The following is a 12,605-nucleotide window of genomic DNA, read 5'->3' as shown; positions in this document are numbered from 1 at the left end:
ATTTTGTGTTTGCTAAGAAAAAATTTTATCTAAAGATTGGATTGAGGAATCATTTTAATATTTATCTAATTTTCAATCTTTATTTTCATCATGGCCACTATGCTCTTTTCTGACTCTACCTTGAAATGTCTCTTTTCCATTCTGACCTTGGTTTACTCTTTCTCTTTCTGTCTCTTTTTAGTCATAACCAAACCATTTGTATTATTTTTCTTCTATTTCTTTCATAATGGTCATCTTTCTGCTGTATCTAATTCATTAATTTCTGGATCTACCACTTTTTGTCCATCCCATCTCTTCTTTGGACAAAAATATGTAAACATTTGTACAGGGTAGATATGTTTAAGCAACTTTCTCTAATTAATAAATAAAAAATTATCATCTATTTTGTAATCATATTTACTAATTCTAAAATGGTGGTGATGTCAATTTTTTAATCTTCAATATCTTGATAATCATAGCTTTATAAAAGTATGTTTTATTAGCAAACATGATAAGCCTTTCATTGTATTGAGAATAAAATCTTATCTTGATATAAGTATTTCTGTAGAAAAACACAAAATAGGGGACAGAAGGAAAACAAAAGGGAAATTGTCATTTTCGTTTTATTTGAACATGTAGTCAAAAATGAATATTTTTTTGTTTAGATACATACAAACTCTGTACATAGCTGGGTGTCATCTTCCTATTGATATCATTTCAAATGAGGGGTGAATTTCTTTATAAACTGCTGAGCCATCTAAGGATGTGATACCGTAATGATTACTTTTGGCTGAACTGCAATATCTTATCTCAACTCTCAGGCTGGCAAAGGTACAAGAAGTAGGATGATACTTGTATTACTGTTTTCAGTTTGTTCAGAAATTATTTTTTGTTAAAAAAAAAACAACACTAGTTATACAAAAATTAAAAATCAATCTAAGATCAGTAATTATCATGAACTACATGATGAGATGTTTGTATCAAATATTATGAAACATACTTCTTCAATCTTTAAAAATAGCTTACATAAATGAAGTTGAAGTTAGATTTGAGAAAACTTATTTGAATTCAACCATCATATGGTGCTAGTCCCACAGAAGGAGAAATGAAATGGCAATCAGAACCTGTGGCACGTTTATGTACCCCAGCCAAGTACATGCTGTGTTGGATGTGTAGAAGAGTCTCCAAGGTCTCAAAATGAGACCATGCTGTAGAGGAGTAAACCCTGATAGAAAATCCCCCAAAAGACATCGGGAAACCAGTGGAGTATTGTCAACAGTCAACATGGCATGAGTTATTGTAAAATCATCAGCTGGAAGTAAAACAGCCCCCAATCGGATTTCCAGATGGGGCTGCACCAACTCCTTGACAAATGAAAGCTGCAGTAACAATAGGAACGTAAAATTAGCCACATGGAACATTCACAGTCTGTTCCAAGCTGGTAAACTGCATAACACTGATGTAGAGAGGAAGCAATTATATAACAGACATTCTTGGAGTTAGTGAGGGCGTTGGCTGCGGAAGTGTGAAGCTGGACAAAGCAGTGATTTTCTATTCCGGTTTGAATGATCCTAGTCACAGAGTGGGTGCTCCTGTTTTGATGGTTGAACACATTGGCAATGGGGTTTTGGATTACGTTCTGTTTTTGGAAAGAATCAAGTTAACTAATTTGACTTCTGAATATTATTCAAGTTTATGCACTTACTGCAGACAAGGATGGCAAGGAAATCGAGTGGTTCTATGAACAGATTGCAACATTATTAAAACTCACTAAGAGGTGAAATCACCATAGTCTTGGGTGGGCGATTGGAATGCAAAAGTCAGTAGAGGTCAGCATGAAGAAATATGTTAAATGTGAGCAGACATATCCTAGCGCTGATGTGAATTCTGATTACAACCTAGTTGTTATTATGTTAAAATCACATTTTCCACAGATGGGCAAATCACCGTCACCACAACTGATCAATGATCGCAAGCTGCTAGAATCAGATATTCATATGCATGCTATGAAAGAAATGAAAGATTTAATGGTGGAATTGCAGTCTGTAGCAGACCCAAATGTCATCTGGGAAAAGTAGAAGGAAGAGCAGTCTAGAATTCAGAATGAGGCACCTTGCCTTGCAGTGTTGTAGAAGGAATGCATAGATGACCACTGAAATATTAGAATTTACGAGTGATAAAGAATGACGAAAGGTATGGAAATGTGTGCATGAGACTGGGCAGAATTATTTGCAGAAAGATCCATAAGATGAATAGCTGAAGATGAAGTGTCAAAAAATCAAAGAGGTGTAGACTAAACACGATTTTTTCAATGTCCATAAGAAAATGAAAGTATTCACTGGTTTGTACTGTAAAGTGGCACTAAATAACTTGAAAGACAAACATGATAATATGATACTAGAGGAGAATGACAAAAATGCTAAATGGAAAAAAATACATCAAAGAATTATTTGGTGATGCAAGGCCTGCACAGCGTATGCTGGATAATGTCAATTCTGGTCAAGAAGAAAGTCTAGATGAAGATGAAATGAAAGAAGATATGATATAAGCAATTAAAAATATGAAAAATAGTAAAGCTGTCGGACCTGAAAAAATGCACGGCACACTATTAAAACTACTGAAGGACGATCAATTGTCTATTGTGTTTTGGCCAGTTTTTCAACTCATATTATGCTCAGGGGAAATTCCAACACATTGGCTGAAATCAATGCTTACTGCATTGCCAAAAAAGAATAATGCTGTGGAGTGTGGTGACTATAGAACCATTCATCACACCTTTTTATGAAAAAAAAGTGAACCATTATCTATAAGATGCAGAATACAAAAGACAACTTTTAACACAAAATGAATAGGGTTTGTATTTACCGTCAATCTTTATGTATTCAAAAAGTAACCTCCACTCAAATGCAAATATGTTCTATCTGTATAAGTATGTTAGTTGAGATTGAAAATAAAAACGAATGTGAAAAGTCATCTTCTATTGGTGTTTTAGAATTTCTAAAAATAATGCTGTGTTAAAATCAGGACTTCATGGTGGTCATGATAATGGAGCTGGTGACACTGGAATACCGCAGCCAATCCAACATCCTGGAACACGTGGACTGATTTAGCAATATGTGCAGGTATTCCATCCTGCTGCAACTGTACTTGTTCCATGAGATCCTTCTCTTGAAGTTGTGGTATTAATCGTGCCTTCAACATCTTAAGCCATCAAAAAAATATGAACCAAGCAAATGACGAGTTGTCATTCCAGCTCATATCATGACATGCGGTGGATTTCTTTCCATCTCTGTTGCATAATAGGATTTTCTTTCGCCCAAAATAACACATTTCTGGCATATGAACTGCAATAAATTGCAAATTTGTCGGTAAAAAGCACCTTTCCACGGTGCACTGCAGCAGGGAATTTTTCTAATAAAGCTCAACAGGATGCAGCACGACGTTCCATGTTTGCAGTCTGACAGTCCAGTGATGAACATTGGCCGAAATGGCCTAACTTTCAAGTCCTTTTTCATATGATCTTGCGTTGTTGTCTGTGGTATATGAAGTTTAGCTGACCGTTTACAAGTTGATTTCATTAGGAATTGTTCAATGGAAACTGCAACAGCAATGCGTGTTTCCAACTGCATTAACTTTTATCCACTCTGTGGTCTATCTTTAACACTGCCTATTTCAAATGCACATTTACCCAAGCCAACATTGTTGTTTTGTGATGGCGGGTTGTTACCGAAACATATCGCTAATTAGCTTCATTGTTTGATTCATATGTTGTTCATGAACCTCTTACACTTATCATTAACTACTCCTCGATGCTGTAACTACTCATGTCAACCATTTTTGCACAACTGTCTTTTGCTCAGAGTGTGTGACGTAAAAAACTGTTGCCAACTGATCCCAATGAAAATACCATATGTTCTAAACAAATCTCCTAACTCATACTTTTCATTAACTTTAAGGGTGACTTCCTGACCACCTGTATATAGTTATAAATAAAGTTTTTTTTTAAATACCTCATACCATGAAAACTCCTATGTTACCATGGGATATAGGACATTTTTACTAATGATTCTAAAATTTTAACTATTTTTTTTTTTTTTAAATAACTATATTTTATTTATAATTGTGAAATTTACAAAAAATTGGTCTGCTGATGATTGAGTTAAAGCTCTGAAATCACTATAGATAGACGAGTGTTCGTACCTTTTATTCAGTGACGGCTTGCATATAGGCACTTAGGAACTGCAGCACTCCTATTTCCACTAGATATTAATTCCTTTTTTCTTTAATTCTTTTTATGTACTTGTACAATATATAATCCCTGAGCTTAATGTTAGTAGCCATTTCACAACTTATAAAAAAGATACAAAAATCTTTGTATGAAACTGTGCTTTTCACAGTTCCAGCAGTGTGGTGTTTGGTTGTTCTGCATGTGCACACATAGGAAGTTGCACGCAAGGCTATAAGGGAGAGAGAGCACTGTCGCTCCCGCAGTGCTGACCCTTGCATGCTGGTGGAAGGTATTTTTTTTTCTACATCTGTTGTGCTTAAAACCATGTACCTTATTCTTGAATGTGATATAGTGTAGAATTAAATTATTATCCTGCTTCTAGTTACTCTGATCGATTCTTTTTTTTATAGAAAACTTTAACATTTTATAGATGTTTGTTTCCTCTTAGAAAATTATGAAACAAAAGCTAAAAATGTTCTGGAGCAACATCGCCACTAATTTTAGCTATGAGCTGCCACTGCTTTTATTGTACCTAGTGGATTTAAGTATTTATTTTTTAATAATTATTTGATAAGAGGTGTGTAATGTTTGAAAAAGTAAAAATATAATACAATATTATTTTTATAGCCTCCGCAAAGTACAGAATTAGAGAACACTCCTACCTTTACTTTTTTATGTTCATCAAAACGTTTTCAAGCCAAAGCCCATCTTCGATGATATTTCTTATTTTAATAAATTCTTCTTTGTTTACATTTACGCATTAATTTTAGCTTTTTACATTTTATTTTGTAAAAATTGCTTGTTAATAAAATTTAAAACATTTAAAAAATTTCAAAACAATTGTTCTGAAATTTTTTAATTGTAAAAAGCTAAAATTAATGTCTAAATGAAAACAAAGAAGAATTTATTAAAATAAAAAATATCATCAAAGAAGGGCTTGGGCCTGAAAACATTTTGATGAATTTAAAAAAGTAAAGGTAAGAGTGTTCTGTAATTCTGTACTTTGTGGAGGTTGAAAAAATATTATATTATATATAGTTATGTACAGAGAAAAAGAAATGGACTATAAAATATTTAATGTAAATAAAAACATATTGTACATAAATATATATATATTGTACATAAATATATATAGACAAATATGTTTAAGACAAGAATGTTTTAAATTATGTACCAACAGAGGTATTTAGTGACGTGTGGCTGGCAGCATTGTGTTCCGCATGACCTCCCCTGTAACTACATGTTCTTGGATTGTTGATATCGCATTTAGTTTTCATGTTATTGTTATTATTATTAGAGTGCAACATGTTTAAATGTTAGTAGTGATTTTTGTAATGTGCGTTTTTCAGGAGGAACTATACAACGTAAAATTTTGCGTGAAACTGGACAAAACTCACAGAAACCCTTTAAGTTTTGAAAGAAGCTTACAGAGATGATGCTCTGGGTCATATGCAATGCTACGAATGATTTTCGTAATTTAAAACTGGTTGTCAGTCAATTGAAGATAACCCTCGACCAAGAAGATCTTCAACTGATGACACTTGTTCAAGAAATTAATGGTCTCTTGTGTACAAATTGCCGATTGACTGTCAGAAAACTTCAGAAAGGGTTAGCATCTCAATTGGATCATGCCATGACATTTTGACTGAAAAATTGAACATGCATAGAGTTACAAAAGTTTGTTCCTTGTTTGATGACCTAACAGCAGAAAGAACATTGAGTGAACAAATGCTGGCAACTCCTTGAACAAGCCGATGATGAAACATTCATGCAAAGGATCGTAATGGGAGACGAAAGCTGGGGTTACGGCTATGACATTGAGACAAAAGTTCAATCATCAAAAAATTGCACGTTAGAAAAATCACTATTAACACTTAAACATATTGCACCCAAATAACAATAACATGAACACTAAACGAGATATCAACAATCCAAAAACAGGTGGTTACAGAGGAGATTATGTAGAAGACATTGCTGTCAACTAAATGTTACTAAATTAAATATCTTTGTTGGTGCGTAAATAAAAAAGATTGGTCTATTTTTGAACAAACCTCGTGTTTATATATATATATATATATATATACATACACACATACAAAAATGCACAAAACTGTAAATTTTTATAAAAGATTTTATTTTATTTGTCAGGGCCTTGTAATAGCTGGTCTTGGTGATATTCAACGTCCAGCTGAAAAACTGAGTGTTTCACAGTCATCTGCATTGGCTGCAACTGGTGTTGTATGGTCAAGATACTCTCTTGTCATTATACCAAAGAACTGGAGTTTGTTCAGTGTGAATGTTTTTGTTGCTATTACTAATTATTATCAACTAACAAGAGCCGTAAGGTAATAATTACTATTTAAGACAAATTTTATGTAAAATTAATTTTAGATTTTAGTCCATATATTTTTGGAAAACAATTGTGGATGTTTTTTAGGTATGCAAGTATGAATCTTCTTTTATTGCTTTTAGTAGATATAAGTTGCAGTCGATTCCACCTTTTAATACATTTTCTCAAAACGTGCGACTATTAGGCTGTTCTTTTGAACAGAGTGAAGCAAATGGAACTATTTTAAGTGCTACTGTTTTCTCCTGTTCATTATTTTGCTACATCTGTATAAACGTTCTTAAAAAAAATTCATAAAATAAAAATGTAGTTCTAAATTATTTTGGGAAAAATATTATCATCATGATTTGTTCAGTGTCAGTAAAATAATGGTGAAGTTGCAGCCAGTTACAGTTTTGGAACAAGCATGACTTGAATTGTATGCCAAAGTAAAGAGAAATGGCAAAGTTTTCGATTCGTAAACAAGTTCTATACCAGCACATATGTGCTTTGTTACAAGCTCAGTAGCTGTATGCAGCTTGTTAGTCACCATGATTACGATTCAGACGATTTGGTGTGTTTTGTGATTTGTTAAGTTTAAGTTAGCTACACTTAGATATAAACAATATTTGCATAGCCTGAAAAAAATCAGCGCATAAGTGTTCTGTAGAGTTGAGTGTTCCAAAAACAACTATTCACTTACATTTAAAAAACAACTATGTTTAATTGATTATAAAATTCAGATGTTATGAAAGGTTATCCAAAGGACAAAAATTTAAACGATTTGAATTTTCTACTGACAGGATAGGTTTTATCATGATAGGGAATTTTTAAACGAGTTTTTATTTTCAGAAATTAAGCTACATTTCATGATGAATACATCAACAAAACTTTACTTTGTTCTACATTATAAAACCCCCTCTCTGATCTCTGAATGTCTTTAGGTATAACTCTTAAACCTTCCCTTTTAGTCTAAGGTAGGCGTCTCCAAACTACAGCCTGTGAGCACCACCAATACAGCTCATCGACATGCCCAATAACCGGCTACAGTTTATTTTGATTACATTGTAAAATTATTTAAAAAGTATGTAAATCATACAAAATAATCAGATGTTTTTATTTAACGACCGATTAAGAAATACAATAACTAACATACATAATGAAATTGAATATTTTAATGTAATTAATGATATGAAATTTATCTCCAAAACAACAGTAAGTGACGTACATAGGTAATTCCCATAATGAAATTAAACATTACAATTATGATTATTGAGATTTAAGTAGCTGTAACTTTCCACTGACAATTGTTTGCAGTTGTGGAGTTTATTCATGGAAATTGTCAACGGTGACTTCAAATGATAATCGGTTAATTTGGGTCTATAAATATTTTTATATATATTTCATTTTGGAAAATATTTTTTCACGTATATGAGTAGTGCCGAAAGCAGAAAAAAAGACACGAGCAAATTTATGCACCTGATCAAACTGTGTGAGTGGAAGACGCTTATAAAATTCCAGCAATGATGATTTAAATATTTTTCTTTAAAAATATCGCTGCACTGCAAATCAGTCATTTCCAATTGAAGTTCTGAAAAATCTTAGTACTGTTTAAATTAAGTTTTAATTTTTTTTTGACTCTTGGGTCACTTCAAATGGATTGACCAAGTTGCTGCTTTTGGTTCAGCATTTACTTTCTTAAACAACAATTACTGAGATTTCAACTTGCATTTCAAAGATTCATATTTTTCTAACTAATTATTTACAGGAAGCCTAGTAAATCTGGCTTCCTGTAGGCTTCCTGTAAATCTGGAGTAATTCTGAGAATGTTTAGTCTCATAATGACATTTTATATTGTATTCTTTGAGAACTGATATTGTTTCATTGTAAATTATACACATTGCCTTATTACTTGACTCGATCACAAATATTGATATCCCCATTGCTCTTTAAATGTTCTGCACTCACTCTCTATCTTTCGTTTCTTTTCCATATTTATGCAAATCCACACAAAAGAGACGTAACTTCAAATCAAAATAATGCCAATTAATACTATTAAATTACACTTTTAATTAATTAATTAAATTAAACTCCCACAATTAAACACACTGTATTTTCACTGAAAAACCATAGTCACAAAACACACTAGTCGCACTACGTATAACTTTTCAGATCGCTGCACTACTGTAGTTTTTCGACGTCCTGCACTTATTTCTCTACTCCACAAAATTTCACTACTATACATTTAGCATGGTCGTAAGTAGTCGTAACAATACGTAATGCACAGCACACTCATCGGCTACCTCTGCCACAATGAAATGTCCTTGCTCATAAGTACCAATTGAAATTATGAACGGAGTGGAGTCCACCCTCGGTCCCTGTGCCATAGATATCTCACTCGCCAGCTAGTCCTGAAATGAAAATGTGCACGTATTTCTAAACTACGGTAGGATGGTATCATGAGCTAGTTAGCTCTAGGCTCTCAAGGTTCCAAGTTGTGGAGGAGTCAGTATGGCCCTTAGGCTAGAATATTTTGAGACCCCTGGTCTAAAGACTAGAATGACCACCTCTCTTGTACCTCTATACTGTTCCTGAGATTGAACTGGCCTCAACTAATACACCTTCACATGATTTATAAGCACATTAAAGTGATTGTGTGATAGTTCTCACCTGTATTTGCTCCTGTTTTTTATTTTGCTATTGCATTCTTATTAAAATCTATAAATTCCAGTTTTACTTCTTCATATACCAACAGGTAATTCAGATGTATTTCATCAATTCCTATGATATAATTCTTGCTTAATTCTTTAAAACTATTTTCATACTGTATATCATGATAGTATTTTTAAACGTATCCTGCAACAAAAATAATTACTTTAATGAGAGCTGAAATAGCACTAAGCAGATAGTTCTCATGTTGAAATTGATCATAAATTGTTTTATTATAATAATTTTTGTTTTTATTATAATATTTTTAATTCTGAAGTGTTACTTCTTGTATTAAAACCTCTAAAGAAAGTTATAGAACATTTCAATTATAATAATGAAGAAAAGCAAGGTATATAATTTCAAAGCAAAGGTATTAATTAAAAGAAAAGGTATATATAATTTCTGTATTTTGTGGAGATTTTCTTCAGTAAATTTTAATACTTAATAACAATAACAGTAGGAACAACTATCAATTTCGGTATGAAATATATAGAATTCATAATGTTTTACAGATGTAACCTTCAGAGAAAAACATTTGCTTAGTGATTAGTATCGTGTTGAAAAATACTTAGATAAAACTATTTATTTATTTTTTTATAAAATTAATATAATTTTTTATTACAGATATCAGAGGTCATTAAAAGGTAAAGAAGAAAACAAATTATGAAATGTAATACTTATTAGTTATTAATAAATACAAAAAAAAAAATAAAATTTGTGGTGCAAAAAGTTTAAAAAAATTTTGTGGGCAGAAGTTATTTTGTTGAAAGGTGTAGTGCAGTAGTGTAATTAAAATAATTTAAGTCAACCACAGAATGCTGTATAACTTATTTATTTTATTACTATTTGTTTTATATTTTATGGTTAATGCATTATGTTATGGATGGATAGATACATTTTATCTAAAATATTGTAATATTAAATAAATATTTTTATCTATATAATTGTTTTTTTTTCAATTCCATTTTATTAATTTGATTTAAATTTTGTCTAATGCTTAATAAAATAGTTTTTCCTCTCGCTCTCTGTCTGTCTGTCTGTGTGTGTGTGTGTGTGTGGTGTGTGTGTGTGTGTGTGTGTGTGTGTGTGTGTGTGTGTGTGTGTGTGAGTGCACACACACACACACAGAGAGATATATATATAATTTTTATAAAGTCAATATTACAAGACCCATATTCCTCTGTACCAATATATTGTATTTTTTATAATCAAAAACCAATTTGAACAACCCAAGTACAAAATTACAAAGTAAACAAAATGACATTTACCTTATTTTTCTTTTCCTTATTCCAATAGCACTTTTGTGGGATCCTGCAACATCAGTTGTATTTATAAATTATATAAAATTACATATCAAAACATAACAATTTTTTTAGAAAAAATTAAAATTGAAATTACTATCATATATAGAAAACATGAAGTCAATTAAATAATTACATATATTTAAATATTACGTCAATTAAGAATTAAAATTAACTATAAAAATAGAATAATTACGAGATTTATACCATGTAACCTTACCAATGTTACCTTATGTAGTCTTAGGTTACATGGTATGAATCTTATAATTATTTTATTTTTAAAGTTAATTTTAAATTTTAATTCTTAATTGATGTCATATTTAAATGTATGTAATTATTTATTTTATTGACTTAATGTTTTCTGTATATGATAATAATTTTAATTTTGATTTTTTCTAAAAAAATTGTTGTTTTGATTATAATTTTATATAATTTATGTACAACTGATATGCAGGATCCTGTGAAAGAGCTATTGAAATAAAGAAAAGAAAAATAAGGTAAGTGTCATTTAATTTACTTTGTAATTCTGTACTCGAGTTGTTCAAGTTGGTTTTTGATTATAAAAAATACAATATATATATCCTTTTTTTATCTTCCAAGGCAGTTTTTTGTTATTATTTATGAGAAATTATTGTCAGTGGATTACATGCTTGTAGAAATAGGAACTTGTACTATACTACCACTATTTTGGCAGGTGGTAGATATTATATATATACGAGGGCTGTCCAAAGTAACTTATGTTATGAAAAGCACAAGCTTTTCAATTCCTTCTCTGTAGAAATCTGCCGCCTTAGATTTTTGGCACCCACCTTGCACGTAACTTGTGATAACCAAGCTTCCCTGATACAATTTCATGCAAGTCTGGGGGAAATGCAGCAAGAGTTCTGTAACTGTAATGCGGCGATTTTCACAAATTTTATCGTTGATTTTCATCGTCAGTTCATGAGTCACAAGGCTAGGCCGACCACTGTAGTAGTATAAAATTGTTTACTGGTTTATGTTATTTATTATAACCTGCACACACTGACATAAACCTGATTAAATACTACTGACATTGTTTAACAAACCAATGAAATTACTGTTACTGTATTTTTTTGGCTCACATTTAATATATTAATGTTTGCGATTACTGATGGTAATATAATTTTATAAACCAAACATATAAGGTGAATACATTTTCCAAACTGTAAACTTAAGTATGCAAGTACAGGGATGAAAGGTTTTGTGTAAAAGATGTTAAAAAAATATTTTATTCAAATTCACAATTATACATTATATTAATCACTTCTGGAAAGGATAAGTATGCTAATTCATTGATAATAAAAATAACTATTCTAATTTACCTAGAATGATGGAGAAAAGTCATGGAAAAACCTTGATCAGAATATTATCACAAAATACAAAATTTTTTGTAAAAAGTGGGTAAAATTTTTATTAATCTTTAAAACTAATAAATGTATGAAATAATTTTTAAGTAAATATGTGAAGATAAAAAGTAAAAGCAGTACAAAATGAAATCTAGGAGGAATTAATTAGTTCAGTCTGTACTACTTGCAAGTTTTAAAATAAGGATACAGAAAATTCAGTTTTTTGTAGTATTATTTAAAATACACCAAAAAAATAAAGTTAATTTTGTAAAAGAAGATTCTTTAATTTAGTTTTAAATGATTCTGCGAAAGATCATTTTGATGGGTTAGTAATTTAATAAAGATTAAAAGTGAAGCACCTAACAGGTTGAAGCAATGTGCTGCATAAAAATAATTTTGTAATCTGGTTTGACACAAATGTTTTTGTGGCAAAGAAGCATTTTCATAAAATTTGTAATTAAAATATAATTATGTGAGAAAATTAAAATTTCCTAAATTCAGTCTTCCTGATTCTTAGGTGCCTCAGAGTGATTAGAAATCCGGTATTTTGTATTCCAAAAACTGTCACATTTTTAACGAGTCCCAAGATATATTTTGGATGGGAATGTATGTAGATAATAAATATCTTATAATTATATCTTAGCACTTCATTTAAGATTTTGTTACAAATAAAAAGTCCTAGCAGAATTTATCAT

The 12,605-nt window shown here is 31.0% G+C and overlaps 1 protein-coding gene across 1 annotated transcript; it reads left to right on the top strand.

Moving 5' to 3' along the window:
- The first annotated feature begins 2,823 nt into the window (after positions 1-2,823).
- Positions 2,824-10,177, top strand: LOC142320805 (mitochondrial pyruvate carrier 2-like). Its single transcript, XM_075358784.1, has 3 exons — positions 2,824-2,832; positions 6,356-6,552; positions 9,867-10,177. Exons 1-3 carry the CDS (start codon positions 2,824-2,826, stop codon positions 9,907-9,909), a joined length of 249 nt encoding a protein of 82 aa, XP_075214899.1. The 3' UTR covers positions 9,910-10,177.
- Positions 10,178-12,605: the final 2,428 nt, after the last annotated feature.

Source organism: Lycorma delicatula, chromosome 3 (genome assembly GCF_047948215.1).
Source record: "Lycorma delicatula isolate Av1 chromosome 3, ASM4794821v1, whole genome shotgun sequence".
Classification (NCBI taxonomy): domain Eukaryota; kingdom Metazoa; phylum Arthropoda; class Insecta; order Hemiptera; family Fulgoridae; genus Lycorma; species Lycorma delicatula.
The sequence above is the reverse complement of the archived record's forward strand: the minus strand, read 5'-3'. Positions and strand labels throughout refer to the sequence as shown.